At 32.8% G+C, this 20,931-nt stretch overlaps 1 protein-coding gene across 1 annotated transcript in view; it reads right to left on the bottom strand.

Moving 5' to 3' along the window:
• The window catches only part of LOC114340916 (cytochrome P450 4C1-like), a 183,150-nt gene that overhangs the window by 112,468 nt on the left and 49,751 nt on the right, over positions 1 to 20,931 (bottom strand). The window contains exon 4 of the mRNA XM_050645620.1: positions 1,396 to 1,581. Coding sequence (XP_050501577.1) covers positions 1,396 to 1,581 — 186 coding nt within the window. The remainder of the gene's footprint in view (positions 1 to 1,395; positions 1,582 to 20,931) is intronic.

Genomic DNA, 20,931 nt, shown 5'->3' with positions numbered 1-20,931 from the left:
GATTAGAAAAAGTAAAATAAACACACAGGAAACGATATTTAAAAATGGCCACCAATGTATTGCATTCGCAGATGATCTAACATTAGTATCCACAAGTAAAAAAGAGCTATCAAAATTAATGAGCAATATAATAAAACAAGCCAAAATTTTTGGTCTTCTCATAAATAAGGAAAAGACAAAATACATGATAATGGTAGAAACAAATAAAAAAAACAAGACAATTTCACATTGGAGATAGAAGGAGAAAATGTAAGCGCATTATTTAAAAGAGTTTCAGAATTTTCTTACCTGGGTGTAAAAGTAGATGAAAAGGGACATGGGGTCGGGGAGATAAAAGCAAGGATAGCAAAAGGAAACAAAAAATATGGAGCATTGCGACCATTAATGAAATCTAAATATGTCTCAAGAAAAACAAAAATAAGAATCTACAAAACAGCTATCAGACCTACAGCTACATATGCAGCTAGGCCGCTACTCCACCCATTTTTTCTGTAGAAACAAGAAGACATGGCCAGGAATACAGTCTATTTTTCTTGTAACCACACAACCAAGGACTTTCACTGTACCAACTTAATTGAAAATATCGAACTACTTTTTGATTCCCAATAATCTCAGTTTTTTTCTTCAAAATTATTCAAGGAGAATTACTTTTCAAGTAGTTGATGTTGATCGATTACACAGCGACACTCATCCGTGGTTAATTGCACGCACACTGTAATAGGTACTGTAAAGGTAGAATTCCGCACCAAGCGACCGAGACAGGAGACCGCGACAGGCGACAGATAGGTCGGGAAAGGCGATAGTTGGTCGCTGGTCTCGGTCGCGAGCTGCAGCACTACCCCGATAAAATTGCATTGAGAGCAGTAGTGGGGAGACCTCGCCAATCTGTCGCCTGTCGCGGTCTCCTGTCTCGGTCGCGTGGTGCGGAAGTCTACCTTAACCAAATCAAAAACTGCTAACAGGCCTACTGATATACACAGCGCACCCACGGCCGTCGCTCTTTCAAGATTTTCAGCCACTAGCCGGTCCCGACCGACAGCGAGGATCACCACATGTAACCACAACCGAAAATGGTAACAACGTATAATAAAGTGCAACTGAGTCACATAAACTCGCTAATATTTTCGTGTGTCTACGAGTAGTTGGCTATTTACTGAATTAGGTACTATTAACACAATATATTTCTATTTATAGAATAAAATATTAATTTGCAAGATTTTTAACTGTTATCAGTGGTAACAGTGGTTACAAGGACATTTGGCCAGTGGCATGTTCCCCTAACATACTTATCCTTCTTATTTTTTTTTGTAGTTTATATAAAATATATTGCTAATTAAACTACATTAATAAATTGAAATAAACTACATAATATAATAATTTTATTTTTTTACCTACCACATATAACATCCAGTGTGTAGAGAGATACAAGTTCACTTATATCGACACTATTTTTACCAACTTCCCTTTGAAGTTTTTTTATAAAAATATCTCCTACGCTGTCGAAAACGTCAATAAAGTTTTCTAGAATTGAAAAGTGAAAAGCTGGGGTAAGCATACGTCTTCTCTGTTTCCATTTTGTGCCTAAAGAAAATAAACTCATTAATAGTTGTTATTTATGATATAAGTGTTAAAAGTACACGTTTAAGGCACGCATGTGAAAGTTTACAGTATGAGCGACAGTATCATCGTAATCTAAGTAAGTCAAATAATCTACGTACTCCGAAGGTTAAAAAGGGTAAACCCTATTACGCCAGTCAATGGGAGCAGGAATAGGGTATTACCTCCGAATTCTATCCTACTGCATTGATTTTAATGAAATTTTGGGCCTAGCCGCTACTTATCTCCTAATTTAAAGTCTAGCCTATGCCGATGTGTGCTTTTATCTTGGGGGTGGTTCCCACCCCTTCTTAGGGGTGGAAAATTTTTTGGTTAAAATTACCACGGAATTCGATAGAGAACCTAATGGACCGTGATAGTGTGACGTCAAAACGTCAAAATTTTTCCAAACACGCTGTGTCTAGGGTATACGCTAACGTGTACGCAAATAAAAAACTTAGGTAGAATGGGTAGAATTAAAAGTCATAACAAATATTTTTCTATCAAACAAACACTAAACATATCAAAATAGCGTGTATCAAAATATACAGTCACTGCCCACGCTAAATAGTCACTAGCTTGATGAAGTTTAACTTCTTTATTTGCGTACATTTTAGCGTGTACCTAGACACAACGTGTTTGGAAAACTTTTTTTGACGATTTGACGTCACGACTATCGCGGTCCATTCTAAGCAAAAACTGTTCTATAATTTTTTTTTTGAAAACTCAATACTTTTTGAGATATTCAGATCGGTGTAACTTTTCCACACACATACATACATACATACATACATACATACATACACACATACATACATACATACATACATACATACATACATACATACATATAGGGCAGTCAAGGAGGGTATTTGGCGTCGAATTCGATCCTACTACATCGATTTACTTGATATTTTCACAGTAACTAGCGAATAGCTCAAGAAACAAAGTCTATCCTATGCCGATGTGCGCTTTTATCTTGGGGGTGGTTCCCACCCCTTCTCGGGGGTGAAAAATGTTTTGGTTAAAATAGCCACGGAAGAGGCTAGAGAACCTAATTTTAAGCAAAAACTGTTCTATAATTATTATTTGAAAACTCGATACTTCTTGAGTTATTCGTGGTTGAAAATTGACCATTTTCATTGAAACATAATACCTTTTCGGACGGTTTTTTTCGAATACCTTAAAAACTATGCATCTAACTAAAAAAACTATATTAAACATTTCTGTTAGTGGAGTCGCTGAAGGTGGATGTGAGCTATTACCTCCGATTTCGTTGACCCTCCATCGATTGGCATGAAAATTGGTGAGTGGTTAGAGGATATCTCAAGGAACAAAGGTGGCATGGTGCCAACTTGTGCTTTAATCCTGGGGGTGGATGCCACCCCTTCTTGGGGGTGAAAATTATTTTATTAAAAATAACCCCATAATTCGATAGAGGGACAAATTTCAAGCAAAATTTGTTATATAAAGTTATTAAAATAAATCAAAACTTTTTGAGTTATTATAGATCAAAAATTTTAATTTTTCTTGAGAAAAATGCATGTTTTTAACCAATTTTTCATCAATAACTCAAAAAGTGTAAGTTAAAAAAAAAAGATATAATTATGAAAATTGAAGCTAATAAAAAATTAAATAAACCCCTTACTACAAAAACCTTTTAATGTTAACCGAAAATTAAGTTATAGGTAATTGAATGTATATTTTTTTCGGCGAGTAAAAAACTCTAAGTAGTCAAGCTGAAATAACGGGAAATTTATGCATTTTATAACATAAACTTATTAAACATTTGTCAAAGTACTTAAAAATATATATTAAATGAGCCCCCGAACATGTTGATAGCGTTAAAATATATGCTCCAAAATTTTTTCAAAATATATCTTTTAAAAATTTTTCCAAAAAATGTTATTGTTCTTTTTTAATAACTCCGTTCGTGTTTACGATATCAGGTTCATCTAAAAATTGTATGAAAGTTTTTTTTTTGTAAGCATTTATTAACAATCAGAATTACATATTCTATAAGCTAATTTGATAACAAGTACAATAACATATATCAATGTATTATTGTACACTAAAATGGCGTTATGAGGTACATCACCCAGCGGTTTCACCTCAGTTTCAGCGAAGATCTATGGGCCATAATCTTCGCAATCTTCTGTTGTTTAGTGGCTGCAGTAATGGTAATATTAATTCGTTGGGGTGGTCTTCCAATTTCTCGTGATGTCTGTTGGCTCTTTCTTGAATTACTGTGCTGACTAACGGGATGTTTAGGTCTGTATGAAGGGTTTGGTTGGAAATGTACCACGGGGCATTTGCGATGGTGCGTAGAATTTTTGATTGAGTTCTTTGGATAATTTTTGTGTTTGATTTGCTGGCACAACTCCATAGTTCTATACCGTACGTCCATATAGGTTTGATGACTGTTTTATAAATCAGCAGTTTGTTCTCAATTGAGAGTCGAGATTTTCTACCTATAAGCCAATTAATTTCTTTCACTCTCAACTCAATTTGTTTCTTCTTCTTTAAAATGTGTTGTTTCCAGTTTAATTTAGAATCAAGATGAAGTCCCAGGTATTTGACGATGTTCTGTTGTGGTATGTTGACTTGATTAAGGCTAATATTTGGGCATTGGTTTTTCCTTAGTGTGAAAGTTATATGTGTTGACTTAGTTTCGTTAGCTTTTATCTTCCATTTCTTTAACCACTGTCCAATTTGGTCTAGGTGTTCTTGAAGTTTTAATACTGCAGCTCTTGGATCCTCTTCAGTTGCAAATATTGCTGTGTCATCAGCGAAAGTTCCAATGGTGGTTTGTGGAGAGGTTGGTAAATCGGATGTGTACAGTACATAAAGAAGTGGACCCAATATACTACCTTGTGGGACTCCTGATTGAATTTTGTTACGGCTTGATAGTTCATCCTCCACTTTAGTTTCAAATTCTCTGTGATTTAGATATGATTTTAATAAGTCAAAGTATTTGTTGGGTAGGGATTTTTTGATTTTATAAAGTAATCCTGGGTGCCATACCTTATCAAATGCTTGGCTGATGTCCAGAAAGGCTGCTGTGCAATACTGTTTATTGTCCAAAGCTCTATTAATTACATTTGATATGCGATGGCATTGTTGCACTGTAGAATGACCTTGCCGGAATCCAAATTGGTGTTCTGGGATCCAGTTTTGGAATTCTAGGTCGCTCATAATTCTTTTAAGTAACAGCTTTTCAAGAAGTTTTGACATTATTTGCAGTAGACTTATTGGGCGGTATGATGAAACATCCGTTAAAGCTTTACCAGGTTTTGGTATCATAATTACTTGGGCAATTTTTAGTGATATAGGCCAATAATTAAGTCTTAAGATTGCATTTAATATGTACAATAACTTCATTATACCTTTTTTAGGAAGTTGTTTTAGCATTGTTGCTGTTATGAGATCAGTGCCTGGTGCCTTCTTTTCATTCAAATGATTAATTTCATCTTTGATCTCCTACGGTGTAATTAAAGTTAGTCGCTCTCGTTGATTAATTGGTAAGGCTAGTTCCTGCTCTACTTCTTGTACTTGGTCATTGTCGTGTGGCTTGAAGACTTCCGTTAGATGTTCAGCAAATAAATCAGCTTTTTCTTTGTTGCTTTTTGCCCATGGTCCTGGTGGTAATGAGTTTTTTCGAATTGGAGGTGAAGTATTTATTGGTTTATTTTTGTTTTTGATTGGTTTCCAGATAGAGTTATCTTGACGCGAAAGGTTTGATACATACTTTTCAAATGAGTTGTTTCTCATCTGTTCTAGAGCTGTTTTTAAGTTTCTTGTTTTGTTATTATAAATTGTCCTGTCGTCTGGTCTGTGAGTTCTTTGCCAAATTGATCTAGCTTTTCGTTTTTCTGCTACTAGTCTTTTTATTTCAAGAGGAATGTTGGTTGAAAATTTTTTTTTCCAGGTTGAGGGGTAGACTGTTTGGCAGCATTTTGAAGTAAGTTGATTAGATTATTAGTTTCTGTTTCTATTTGTTCGGGAGTTTGCAATCTCACTAGTAGATTTACTTCCTGTTCTATGATTAGCCGGTATGTGTCCCAGTTTGTTTTGAAGTTATGCAGTCGAGGTGTTTGTTTTTTGATTATCACCGTTGTGCTAATTGTGGCAATTATGGGAATATGATCTGATGATAAATCAAAACTTGGTACTACATCTGTATATAATTGAGATATTCCGTTTGTAATAAAGAAATCCAATAGGTCTGGTGTTTTATTTGGATCGGTTGGCCAATATGTCGGTGATCCCGTCGATAGGAATGAGTAGCTTTTATCCTGGATAACTTTTGCTAGCTCTCTGCCTTTGGTGGTTATTAGGCGTGAACCCCATAGCGTATGTTTACAGTTGTAATCTCCACCTGCTATAAATTTTGGCCCTAGAGTTTCGAAAAAGGGTAGAAGATCTTCTTTTGTAAGTCTATGCCTGGGCGGACAATAAATTGCTGTGACAGTTGTATCATATGGAAGAGTTTGTATTTTTATCGATGTTGCTTGAATGTGATTTTTTTCGTATTTTAGCATTTCATAATGTTTCATAGTTTCTCTTATCAATATGGCTGAACCTCCGTGGGCTGTACCATCTGGGTGATTTGTGTAATATAATTTATACTTAGGTATCCTGAAGTAGGTTCTGTCTGTAAAATGGGTTTCACTTACTAGTAGTATGTCAATGAAATTTTGTTCCAGAAATAGTTTTATATCTTCTTTATGATTAGGAAGACCATTGGCATTCCATTGGGCAATTCTTATGAACTTAGACATTGTTAGTTTACTTTATTTACTAGCATGGAAATCATGTTGAGCACCATACTGTTTTGTTGCATTAGCTGGTTAAATAAATTTTTAAACTCTTCTAGAAATTTGGTAAGTATACTCGCTGTATCTTCGTTATTGTTCTGATTATTTGCTGCAGCTTGAGCGTAACTTTCATACTGATTCTGAATCCTGGGTTGTGTATATATTCTGGGTTGTGTATGTATTTGATTTATTGTTGGATTGAATACGTTTCCTCTGTTATGATACCTGTTATTAATATTATAAATTTTTTGGTAATGTTCACATCCTTATAATTTGCGGGGTGATCCCCACCACATAATGCACATTTTGCTGGAGTTTCTCTAGTCTTCTTATAAGTTGTGGTATTGTGGGCTCCTCCGCATTTGACGCATACAAATGGTTTATTGCAATATGACTTGGAGTGACCGTACGATTGGCATCTCATGCATTGTATTATGCGATTTTTGGTTGTTCGGGGAGGTTCAATTTCAATAACTCTATTCTGTAGCCCCCTTAAGTTATAAATATCTTTGTTATTTGCTGCCGGTTCGAGATCCACGAAGAACAAATTAAGTGGCTCTTTAGTAATTCTGTGTTGTGCATTTATTATATTTCGAACTTTATGACCCAGTTTTAGGAGTTCGTTTTTTATATCCTCGGTGTTAGTAGAGTGGTGAAGGTATTTTATTACAACTCTATAGGCTCGATCCTGTTTTAACTGATATGTATGGTGATAAATGTTATGTTCATTAAAATATCTAACCATTTTTCTATATGTATCTGGCGTGCCACAACTTAATTTTACGACATTGTTAGTTAAACTTTTTGTATGATATTCTTCCCTTTCTGCTACATCCTTAATTTTTTGTACCATTTTTTGATAGTCTTGTACACCGTGTATGAAAATTGGTGGAGGGTTTGCTGTGTTGTTCTCCTTGGGAGGGACTACTTCATTTTCTAGCGCTTCAAATCTATTTTCTGTTACAATAATATTTGTACTGTTTGCATTGTCTGTTGTTTTTCTGATTTTTCTTCTTTTTGAGCTTCTAATTTCTTGCCAATCGTTGCTGCTAGCTGGTTCGTTGTTTTCTTCCTCTTCTTCACTGGTGGATGGCAATCGTTGTAATTGATAATTTGAAGCAGAACTATGATATGTGATCGGCACTAATGGAATTTGTGTCTGTGGTAGTGGAGGGTACAAGTTAGGTGGCATTGGTTTAGTTGGTGCTGGTTGCGACATCGATATTAGATATGGCGTGGTTTGTACATTCATGGCTAGTTGCCCTTGTGTGTTGACTTGTTGATACATTTGTGGGTTGGTTATTGAATTATTACTAAACTCTGTATTTATCCCGGATGGAAACATATTTTGAAAAATATATTTATCATCATTTGCGTACCTGTGTATTAGTTTTCCTGGACTGGGCTTGTCACAGTCCCGAACAGGGTGTTTCTTTGCTGTACTAAATTACTTCGATATGTCGATACAAGAATGGACTGAACAAATTTTATGTACGTTAAATAATCTGTGGTTAAATCACAAAATTCGAAGAGAAACTTTGAATTATGTATTTAAACTTTTGTATGAAAATTAATTCCAAGTGCTATTTAAGCACGTTGACGCTAATCTTTTAAACCCCTCACTTTTTTAAAAATAAAAGGTTAAATGACCCCGGCTGCATGGTCCCCATAGCAAAATTTAAGATTTAAACGTTTCTATCTCGGTTATTTTTTACCCTATATAAATAATAAAACAGGTAAAATATTTGGCACAGAAAAAACTAAAATTTAGTTAAATATAATTTTTTACGTATATTGAGTATTTTTGGAGTTAATATCAAAAGAATATGAGAATTACAATAATTTTAAAAATTATGATTTTTTTAAATTATGTCTTTTTTTCAAAAAATATACATTCTAAACCAGTCAAAATTATCGAGAACATTACTTATGCTAATATAAAGCAGTTCTTTTAAGGATTACTATAAATTTTTATTTTACTTTTTTACTATTTCATTACTATTACCTTGTTCTGAAGCTCATTTGATAGGTATTCCGAAGTACTTTTGCAAATGTTTAGCAATAATATTTTATACATTGCATCGTTTTCCCGTTATTTAAGCTTGAATATTTAGATTTGAGTACTCGTCGAAAAAAATACACATTCAATTGCCAATAACTCACTTTAAACTATTATTAGTTTAGTTCTTTATGTGAGAAATGTATTATGTTTTTTATTATCTTCAATTTCAGTAATAATAACTTTTTTGTTAAAGCTTATAGTTTTTGATTTATACGTGAAAAATCGATTTAGCACATGCATTTTTTTTACGGAAAAATAAAATCTTTGGTCTTTAATAACTCAAAAAGTGTTGATTTATTTTAATAACTTTATATAACATATTTTGTCTATAACTGGTCCCTCTATCGACTTATGGTATTATTTTTAAAAAAATAATTTTCACACCCGAGAAGGGGTGGCATCCACCCCCAGGGTAAAAGCGCAAGTTAGCATCATGTCACCTTTGTTCCTTGAGGTATCTTCTAATTACTCACCAATTTTCATGAAAATCGATGAAGGTTCAAAGAAATCGGAGGTGAAAATCTTCAGTGACTGTCCTATGTAGGTTATAAAAAAACAGAGACACTTGCCTTCATAAATCTTCTAGTTATAATACAAAAAGAGATATGATATGTGAAAATAGTTTGTTTTTTGGTACATTCTCAAATTGGTGTATTCAACTTGAAATAACAGAGAAACGGTATATTTTAGGTGTACAATGCCACTAATACCCTTTGTAGCGCTTGAAAAGACCTTTAAAATGAACTATATTAAAGGTCTATTTCATTAAAACTAAGCGGGATATGCTGCTATTGATAACTAATGTATTTTAAGAAATAATGAGAAGTAATTTTAACTCCTATCCACCAAAATGTAAATGCACCGTTTTCCTTCTACAATACGTTTTATTATATTGTTATTTCTATGTTCAAAAAAAATGGACGGGTTTAAAATGAATGGTTTTTGAAAAAAAAAGATCAAATTTTAGAGAGCATTTTGAAATTTTCTTAAAAATCTTCTTTTTCTCCATGTAACTTGAAAAATAAGAGATATAGTATTGAAAAATAAGAAGGAAATTTTTATCTGAAAAAGCCCTACATTTTTGTGTGATATCTTTTTTCGTATCTCTTATTTTTTTCGAGTTACATGGAGGAAAAGGAAGATTAAAAAAAAAATTTAAAAATGCGCTCTGTAATTTGATCTTATTTTTTCAAAAACCATTTGTTTTAATTCCGTCCAACTTTTGGAACATAGACATAACACTATAATAAAAAGTATTGCAGAAGGAAATCGATGTATTTAAATTCTGATGGATGAGGGGTTAAATATACTTCTCATTTCTTCTTAAAATACATTAGTCATCAACTTTTTTGCAGAATAGCTCGCTTAGTTTGAATGTAATCGACATTTAGTATTGCTCATTTTAAAGGTCTTTCAAGCACTACAAAATTGTTAGTATCATTATACACCTAAAATCGACAGTTTCTCTGTAATTTCAAGTTGAATACACCTATTTGAGATGCAGCAAAAAAACAAACTCTTCTTACCTACCATATCCCTCTTTGAGTTTTAACTAGAAGATTTATGAAGGAAAGAATCTCTTTGTTTTTTTTTTATAACCTACAGAAATATTTTATACAGGGTGTTAGTAAATAAATATGAAAAACTTTAAGGCGTAATTCTCGATGAAAAAATGATGACATTATATAAATGTATGTCCGCAAATGCTTCGTTTTCGAGATACGGGGTGTTGAAATTTTTATTTCAACATGCCAATCTATTTATTGCTCAAGACCCGTGGAGCTATGAAACTGAAATTTGGTGTGTTTAAAGAGGTAGTTATTGTGCATTATTTGACTTTCAATTAAGAATTTTGTATTCATCATTGGCGCGCCTAGGGCTAGTGGTCTGAATTTTTTTAAAGAAAAAAAAATAGCACGCCACTAAGATATTTCGAATTAAAAATTATTTTATCTTCTACGTCTAATTTGTTATAAAAAACCTTTCTTGTCTTTTTTTCATATAGAGCACCGTTTTTTTTTGCAGAAAAATAAAACATCTTGACGCGTATTTTTCATTTTTTAATCCATTATCAAGAACTATCAAATATAATACTACTAAACAGAACAATAACAGAAAATATTACTAATAAGATTTTAACTAGGTGTAGAGCTACAACAAATGTTAAAAATGACTTTTTTTAGAGGTGACAGAATAATTTTATATTCATCATTGGCGCGCGTACGGGTAATGGTATGAATTTTTGAAAGAAAAAATAGTACGCCACTGAGATATGTCAAGTTAAAAATCATTCATCAATTGCTCGTTCAATTTAGAAATTTAATTCAATTTAAAAATCTTTCTTTTTCATATGCGTCGCCGTTTTTATGCAAAAAAATAAAGCATCTTAACGTTTACAAAGTATTTGAACTAAGTTTCTATACATACATTCCTGGCCAAAAAAACCGGGTCATCTTAAAAATGGGTCATTTTTGATGTCTCGAATCTTCTAAACCTGTTGTCCGATTTTAGTGATTTTTTAATATGTTATAGCCTTATTCTCTAAGAATATGGATGTAGTAATAGTGTTGCTGAACAAGTAAACGTCATTGTATACCGGGTATAACAATAACACTGTGTTTTTTCCTGAAAGTTCGTAACACCCTGTGGAATATTCTAGCATTTAAAATATATTGAAATTAAAACTCAGTTGTAGCCCTAGCCTCTCTTAACATTCTGCTTTTTGACTCATTTACTTATGTTGGATAATAAAAAAGTTAGGTACTTTGACAAGTAGCCATGTTCTTCATCAATATAGGGTGTTTCTAAAATAAGTGCGACAAAGTTTAAGGGGTAATTCTGCATGAAAAAATAATCACCGTTTGATTTATAAATATATGTCTGCAAACGCTTCGTTTCCGAGATACCGGGTGTTGAATTTTTTCTTACACATTGACGATTTATTTATTGCTCTAAAACTGTTTGAGATATGCAAATGAAATTTGGTGAGTTTTAAGAAGCAGTCAGGCGCATTTTTTGACGTAAAATTTTGTATTTTATATTCACCATTAGCGTACATACGGGTCATATAACCTGTAGGCACGCCAATGTCGAATATAAAATTTTTAGTTACATGTCAAAAAATGTGAAATAACTACCTCTTAAAACCTACCAAATTTCATTTGCATATCTCAACCGGTTTTATAGCAATAAATAAATCGTCAGTTTGTAAGAAAAAATTCAACATCCCGTATCTCGGAAACGAAGCATTTCCGGACATATGTTTATAAAGCAAACTGCCATTATTTTTTCATGCAGAATTAATCCTTAAAGTTTGTCGCACTTATTTAGAAACACCCTGTATTGATAAAGAACATGGCTAGATGTCAAAGTACCTAACGTTTTTATTATCCAACATAAGTGAATGAGTCAAAAAGCAGAATGTTAAGAAAGGCTAAGGCTACAATTGAGTTTTAATTTCAATATTTTTTAAATGCTAGAATATTCCACAGGGTGTTACGAACTTTCAGGAAAAAACACAGTATTATTGTTAAACTCGGTATATAATGACATTTACATGTTCAGCAACACTATTACTACATCCATATTCTTAGAGAGTAAGGCTATAACATATTAAAAAAATCACTAAAATCGGACAACAGGTTTAGGAGATTCGAGACATCAAAAATGACCCATTTTTAAGGTGTCCCATTTTTTTGGTCAGGAGTGTATATGGAAACTACCTCGAATACTTTGTATTTTGTATTTTTGCGCCGTAAAAACGGCGTCTCGTATGAAAAAAAGGCAAAAAAGATTTTTTGTCGGAAATTGAACGAGGAATTCAAAAATAATTTTTAGTTTGACATATCTCTGTGGCGTACTATTTTTTTCTTAAAAAAAATTAAGGCCATTAGCCGTACGCGCGTCAATGATGAATATAAAATTTTTCATTTACCTGTAGTAAGGAGATCATTTTGAACATTTTTTGTAGATTTGCACCTAGTTAAAATTTTATTAGTAATATTTTCTGTTATTGTTCTAGTTTAGTATTATTATATTGCATAGTTCTTGATAATGTATTAAAAAATGAAAAATACGCGTCAAGATTTTTTATCTTTATGCATAAAAACGGTGCACCATATGAAAAAAGACGAGAAAGGTTTTTTATTACAAATTAGATGTAGAATACAGAAATAATTTTTAATTCGAAATATCTCAGTGGCGTACTATTTTTTTCTTTAAAAAACTCAGACTATTACCCGTAGGCGCGCCAATGATGAATACAAAATCCTTAATTGTTTGTAAAAAATACATAATAACTACCTCTTAAAACGCACCAAATTTCATTTTCATAGATCAACCGGTCTTAGAGTAATAAATAAATTAGCAATTTGAAATAAAAATTTCAACACCCCGTATCTCGAAAACGAAGCATTTGCGTACATATATGTTTATAGAACTGACTTTTATTATTTTTTCATGTAGAATTACCACTTTAAGTTTTTCATACTTATTTGCTAACACCCTGTATAGTTTTGTTGTTAGATGCAGAGTTTTTAAGGTATTCGCAAACATCCGTCCGAAAAGGTGTCATTTTTCAATGAAAATGGCCAATTTCCAACCACGATTAACTCAAAAAGTATTGAGTTTTCAAAAAATAATTATAGAACAGTTTTGGCTTAAAATTAGGTTATCTAGCCTCTTCCGTCTCTATTTTAACCAAAACATTTTTCACCTCCGAGAAGGGATGGGAATCACCCCCAAGATAAAAGCGTACATCGGCGTAGGGTAGACTTTGTTTCTTGAGCTATTCCCTACTTATTGTGAAAATATCAAGTAAATCGATGTAGTAGGATGGAATTCGGAGACAAATACCCTCATTGACTGCCCTATTGCATTTGCGCGCGGCGCAAATTGAACCTAAGCGAGTCACAACCTGCGCCGGCGGGACGGGTGACCCGTGCAATTTATTTTTCTAGCGTGCCGCATATTGAACACAACCGTTGGCCATCGACGTGGCGAATAGAGACGGGCAAAATCAGTGCGGATATGTAACGGTTACTTTTGATACCGGTTCTAAGTGGTACTGATTATAAAATACTGATGTAGTATCTGTTCCTTGTACTGAATTGAGAAGGCAACTTAAAATCGGTAGTTCCGTACTTGTAACTAGTAACGTTTTAAAAATATCTTACACGTCCCTAGTAGTCGTAGCGGTATGACTTTCGAAAACATCTATTTTGATCATAAACGGGTGCATAAAAAGATATCTTACACTGAGTATTTTATTTCTACATACCTTTATAATAACAAGCATAAGTTAAACACTGCATTTATTGTGGTTCCAAAAAAGGTTCGCATGCTTTAAATAAGATTTTTGCTTATTAGAGTAGGAAAAATGAAATAATACCCATGAACGAACATATAAAACACGCTGTATCTTCCTGTCACCCTGTCACACAAAAAATTGGCCAGCGCAAATACATGTAATAATTATTGTTACATGTACTTGCACTGGACAATTTTCTTTGTTACACGGTGACAGGAAAATACAGCGTGTTTTATATGTTCGTTCATGGGTATTCTTTAATTTTTCCGACTGTATATATTTTGCTAAAATATTAAATAACACAAAAAATACAATTCACAACCATCATTTAATTTTTAACGATAAACAAAAGTCTAATATGATGACAAGTTTGAAATTGATCCACTTTGTCGATAACAGTGTCATTAACAGATATTTTTAAATACCATGGATCATTTTCCAATGATTGTGTGGATTTAAGAAATATATACTAAACAATTTTTTTGCCTGTATAAACGAGATTGTAATTATGACACATTATGGTACTCCTTATTTTTCAAATAATATGCTCTTGTAAACGTATAACTTTGATTTATTGGCTAAACCTACATTAGATACGTCACAAGAAATTAAAAATAATTAACATGTAATAAATTCACTGTTTTAATCACATATATTATATTCCCTACTATTGCAATAAAATATTAAAACGAATAAACGAAAACTTGTTGAGTAGTGCTGAGTGATACAACAGAGCAATAAAATGTTATTCATAAAGATAGTGTAAAATATATCGCCGTTTATCATAAATACCATCCGTATTCGTTTCAGATACTTCCATCTCGCAAACAAAAACACGTAAAAATAAACATCTAACGGTGAGTCATGCGTCCCAAGGCCCAAGAAAACTGTACGTCGGCGACAAACCTTCCCAAGCGAGACCTGCCAACGCATGAACTGATAGTAGGATGCGCAGAATGGTCTACGCAGTCCGCCGACGCAGGTTATGTCTCGCTTAGGTTCAATTTGCGCCGAGCCTTATAGTTGGCTATAGGATACCATCGATAAGACAACGTAGTATGAAATAAACACTTCTGTTATACATATTTAGGTATATGAATTTATTAAAAAATTCCTAAAATGTATCCAAAAAATAATAGAAAATCACAAAAAACACAAAACGTTTTCGGTCTAAACTGATCATCTTCAGTGTAAACCTAAAAATATGTAGACCACTTAATTTTAAAGCAAATGGTAAAATTTTTACTGTTGAAATATTAGAAAATGCGCTCACTTACGTCCAGTGTATATATATTTGGAACTAGCTACTGTAGTAGGTGTGAAAACCTTTAAATTACATTGTTAACAGATTTAGCATTATGAACTATGCGACATTAAGTCGATCTATTAAGATTAATGTAAACCACGTGGTTGTATTTCATCGTTGCTCGTATGAGGCACGTAGTGCTTAGGTTAGAGGCAACGACCAACTAACTCAATTTATATGTGACAAAGAGGTATGACAATATCTTCAAGGAAGGTGGTTTTTTGTTTAACAAGATATCTATGTCATCCGAAAAATGTATAATAAAATTTACCATTGTTGTTGATTCTTTTTGAGAAATTTGATCACCTTGTATTGTTGATTTGGTCTGTGCTGTTTAGGACCTCTTTGAAAATAGGACTGATACTAAGCTGTTGGCGTATTTTGACATAAAAAAGGACCTCATCACCTACTTATTTCCAAATTTTGGTGCACTATCTCCATCCTGAGAGTCACAAAAAAATAATAAAAACCGCGAATTTGACTCCTTATAACTACACTCTTCCACCACTCTTTTTTCCGGCTCTGGGGATTTTACTTAGCTACGTCATGTTCTACTTATTCTCTACTTATTAACCCCTTATATTTTTATACTTAGCCCTGCCCACCACCCATTTGTACCCCAAGCAGCTTTCCTCCCCTGGAGGTTTTACTTAGTTACGTCTTGACCTACTTATTCACAAATTTTGGTCCACTATTTCCACCATGAACGTTACAAAAAAAAAACCGGAATTTTACCCCTTATAACTACACTCGTCCACCACTCTAGTTTCCGGCTCTGGGGATTTTACTTAGTTATGTCATGGTCTACTTATTCCTAAATTTTGGTGCACTATCTCCACCAGGAACGTCACAAAAACCCCTTATAATTTTTATATTCACCCCTGCCCCCACCTCTTGTCAGCCACGCAGCGTTCCGCCACTGGAGATTTTACTTAGTTACGTAATGACCTACTTATTTCCAAATTTTGGTGCATTATCTCGATCATAGCGTCACAAAAAAATAATAAAAACCGCGAGTTTTGACCCCTTATAACTACCCTTGTCCCCCACTCTGGTTTCCGCCCGTTGGGGAAAATCATGTACACAACTAATTCAACATATCCCCGTATATTTTTTCCATATTACTTATCACGCACAAAATCCGCTCCCAGCTCTTAGACTATTAAGACAGCATTGCTAATAATTAATAGTAAGCAACCAATTATTCAGCCGTGTACTATTGGTAAACAAAATTTATTTTTGTAAATTATAATTTTAATTTCGAGTAGTTGATAATTATGTTGTTTTACCAATTAAAATAAAAAAGGTCGTAGAAAAAGTATAGTATTCTACTTGCATGTAATGGCTACATGCTCGTTGAATAATATACTATTATTTTCCCCAGAGTAACATCTGAAAATTATGTTTATACTAACACTTTTTATGATTCATGATTTAAATTCATTCTACCGCATACTTTTAAGTGATACGGACGTGTCTAGTAATCGTATTTGGTTTAATAGTTTGTTAATTAGTTCTAGTTTTTCTTTGTGTTTTGATGATCGTTTAAAAATAAATACATAAATTGTGTGTTTTTAAATAAATAGACCCGTAATGGGGGATAAAACTCTAAAGACGTCCTCTTTGACGAAGGAAATTGATATGGACGTGTCTAGTGGAAATAGTGTATTGGAAACTAGTTGTGAAACAACTCAGGAAAAAGATGATTTGCAGTCCAAGGAAAAGGAGACAAAGCATTTAAATTTGCAGTCAGATAAGTACAATTTAAATAATATCTGGGTATATATTGAAAGAATTGGTGATTTAAGTAATGTATCAAGATTACACCCCATGGTTTTAGGGGATTCATTATTTAAAAAGTTAAAATTTACTCACATACAGCAAATACGCAGTATTGGGAAGAATACTATAAAAGTCTTATTAAATTCTCGTTTAGATGCTAACAACTTAGTAAATAATAAGTCTTTAAAAGAACATAATTTACGAGCTTATATGCCAAATCATTTGTTAGAAGTGAAAGGGTTGGTAAGAGACGTGGATACGACGTTTGATGTTAATTATCTTTTAGAGAATATTGAATGTACGTCAAAAGTTTTAAATATATATATATAGAACAAAATGTAGGATTCAAAAAGAAAGTACAATAGAATATGTAGATAATAAAACTGTATTCATTACTTTTGAGGGAAATATTCTACCCAGTTTCGTTGCTTTCAATCGTATTTATTTTCCTGTTGAGCATTTTGTTGGTAGGGTTGTTCACTGTTACCGGTGCCTCAAATTTGGGCACGTTTCTAAGCAGTGTAAAAGCTCACAGGAATCCTGTATACAGTGTGGTGAAATAAAAAATACAGATCATAAATGTGAGAAAAGTATGTTTTGCATTCACTGTAAAAATAGTAACCATGTAACAATATCTAAAAACTGCCCTTTTTATGAAAAGCAGAAGAAAATAAAGGCCATTATGATAGAGCAAAAAACTACCTTTTTAGAAGCAAAATTATATTGCGAAAATTCATTCTCCGGCCAAATCACTCACAATCCTTTTTCTGTTCTTTCAAGTTATGATAAAGAATTTCCCACACTCCCTGTAAATAACAATAATATTTCTTTAAATCGGCCTAATATAAGTATGAAACAAATCCAATTTTCAACACACCGTCAAACTATTTCTAGTAGTGAAAATGAAAACCTTCCTACAGCAAAGAAAAGAAAAGCCAACACCCCTCCTATACAATCACCAGCACATTAACCACATTTTTCATTCACATTTGGACCCTCACAACCCTTAACTCCTAACCCATACAAACCAAACTATGGAAAAACTGACAACAAAAATGAATTAGCTAAAAGTGTGTGATCTTTTATAATCAATCTTTTAAGTAACATTCGTACATTGGAAGACATAAAAACAATAGACGATAAAACGATAATCTCAGGTTTAGAAAAGTATTGGATAAAATAGGTAATAGTAAATTTTAATGTCTCTTAAAAATACTTTTAAAATAAGTCAATGGAATGCTAGATCTGCGGTTGCCAATAAAGGTAGTTTAATGAATTATTTAAACAAAGAAAAAATAGATATTCTCCTCTTAAGTGAAACATGGTTTAAAAGAAATTTGCAGTATCGATTTAATGGTTACAATCTTATCAGAAATGATCGCCAAGATGGTTTTGGCGGTGTGGGTATATTAATTCATAATTCAATTTCTTTTAGTGAATTAAACTTAAATTGTAATTTTAATAAGTATATTCAAGTTTGTGGTACAAAGATTAAATATGAAAAAAGTGAATTAAGCATATTATCTATATACAGATCACCTAAAAGTAAGAGCACAGTAGATGATTGGGCAAATATTTCCTGGGAAGTCAGTAAACCAGCAATTATAGGTGGAGACTTCAACGCTCATCATGCAATCTGGGGATCGACTTTTAATGACGCAGTTGGAAAACAACTCATAACAGTTGCAGATGACTTGGATTATATAGTAATGAATAATGGTCAACCAACTATTTTTACCCGACCTGACCAAAATACTTCAGCCATTGATGTAACTTTTGTTTCGCCTGAACTAACTAGTAAAATAAACTGGTCCGTCTATCCTGACACTTTAGGTTCAAACCATTTTATCATCAACATGGAAATAAATTGCCAGAATAAAAATGAGGAGATTAATCCTGCAAGCAAGTGGAACGTAAAAAAGGCCAACTGGTATTTATATACATCTTGGGTAGAACAATTTTTTGATAAGCAATACCAAATGGAAAATACATCAAAAAAATACAATTTCTTAATAGATGGGATCAACCAGGCAGCAGAAATTTCAATTCCACGGTATAAACCTTTTAAAAACAAAATTCGAACCCCTCCCCCATGGTGGAATAGAGATTGTGACAAAATTATCAGTGAGAGACAAGAATCACTTTCAAATTATAAACACAATTCGAATTTTGAGAACTATTTGAAATGCCAAGAGACCATAGCAAACGGTAAGACAAAACTGAAAGCAATCGCCAAACAAAGTTGGAAAACTTTTGTCTCCACCCTTAACAAAAATACTCCATCATCATCCTTATGGAATCAAGCCAGGAAAATAAACAGAAAACCAATATCGAATACAAAATGCTTTGACAGTACATTAGAGGAAGAATTTTTTGACTAGATAGCACCACCATCTGTTAAACCACGAGAAATTATAATACATACTACAAAAAATAATGAAAAGGAATTTTTACTAGAACCATTTAAAATTGCTGAGTTAGAATATGCACTCAAAAACAGATGCAATACAAGCCCAGGATTAGACAATATTAAATATCCTATGATTCAATTTCTTCCTAAAATTGCTAAACTCTTTTTATTAGATATATTTAACGACATAATTATCAATAATTCAGTTATTTATGAATTTAAAGAAGTAATTATTATTCCTTTTCTCAAACCAGGTAAAAATTCCAACTTAGCAGATTCGTACAGACCCATTTCCCTTATGTCTTCTTTACTAAAAACATTAGAACAAATGATCAAACATAGACTAGAATGGTGGTTAGATAGAAATAACTTAGTTCCAGAATTTCAATTTGGATACAAAAAAGGATGTGGTTCTATAGACGCTATTGCTACATTAGTAACAGATATTCAGGATACATTTACCAATAATACATATCTACCTACAATAAGTTTAGATATAGAAGGTGCATATAATAGTCTTTGTCTTGACATCCTAATGAAAAGAATGATTAGAAATTTTCACATACCAGCTGCATTAGCGAAAACCATACTCAACTTTTACACTTGCAGAAAAAATTATCTGAAATCTAATAATAATAGACTGATAGGTCCTCGATATAATAACCTAGGACTTCCACAGGGGTCAGTTTTAAGCCCTCTATTATTTAATCTGTATACAGCTGACTTGCACAATATTTCAATGGTAAATAACAGCTTTAATATATTACAATATGCTGATGATTTTCTGATATACTCATCTTCCAAATCATACGAAAAGTGCATACAAATTTTATGAAAAATGGACGACTTCTCTAATAGCTGGTTCAAAGAAAATGGATTTGAAATAGCACCAAGCAAATCCAGTATATTTATTTTCACGAGACATAATCTCCCAAAAATAGACAAAATAACAGTAAGCAGTCGTGAGTATAATTTCTGTGCCTCAATTAAATATTTAGTTATGATTCTTGACCGTAAATTAACTTGGAAGCTACACATCGAATTCATGTTAAACAGATGCAACAAGGGATTAAATTTCCCTAAAGCAATTTCTAAAACTTGGTGGGGAGCCGATGTAGAAACGGCATTGCTTTTTTATCGATCGTACATAAGATCAATCATCGATTATGGATGTGTTTTGTATGGTTCAGCAGCTAAGTATATCTTGGGAAAAATAGATGTGTTTCAAAATACAATATTACGTATTTGCCTGGGTACTATGAAGTCAACTCCAACTAATTCGTTATATGTTGAATCACTTGAATTTCCATTGAGATATAGAAGACAATATCTTAGTCAAAAATTTCTGATTAATATTTGTCATAGAAACCCCTCTCTCTACTCCAATATTAGCAAACTTAATAATGCAGATTTAATAAATAAATATTGGATCCACAAGAACTCTTCTCTACTTTGTGAGGCTTTTAGAAATCTCTCATATTCCGATTACATCAACTCACATACATATAACAGCTCAAACTTTGAAAATTTTGATGCTTTTTTGCAAACTATTACGGTAATTGAACCAAGGTACCATGTAAATACTGCAATCAGCTTCAATATTTTAAGAAATTTATTAGAAAACTGGCCAGAATCAACATTTATTTACAC

The sequence above is a fragment of the Diabrotica virgifera genome, chromosome 1 (genome assembly GCF_917563875.1).
Source record: "Diabrotica virgifera virgifera chromosome 1, PGI_DIABVI_V3a".
Lineage (NCBI taxonomy): Eukaryota > Metazoa > Arthropoda > Insecta > Coleoptera > Chrysomelidae > Diabrotica > Diabrotica virgifera.
Note: the sequence above shows the minus strand (reverse complement) of the source record. Positions and strands in the feature narration are given on the sequence as shown.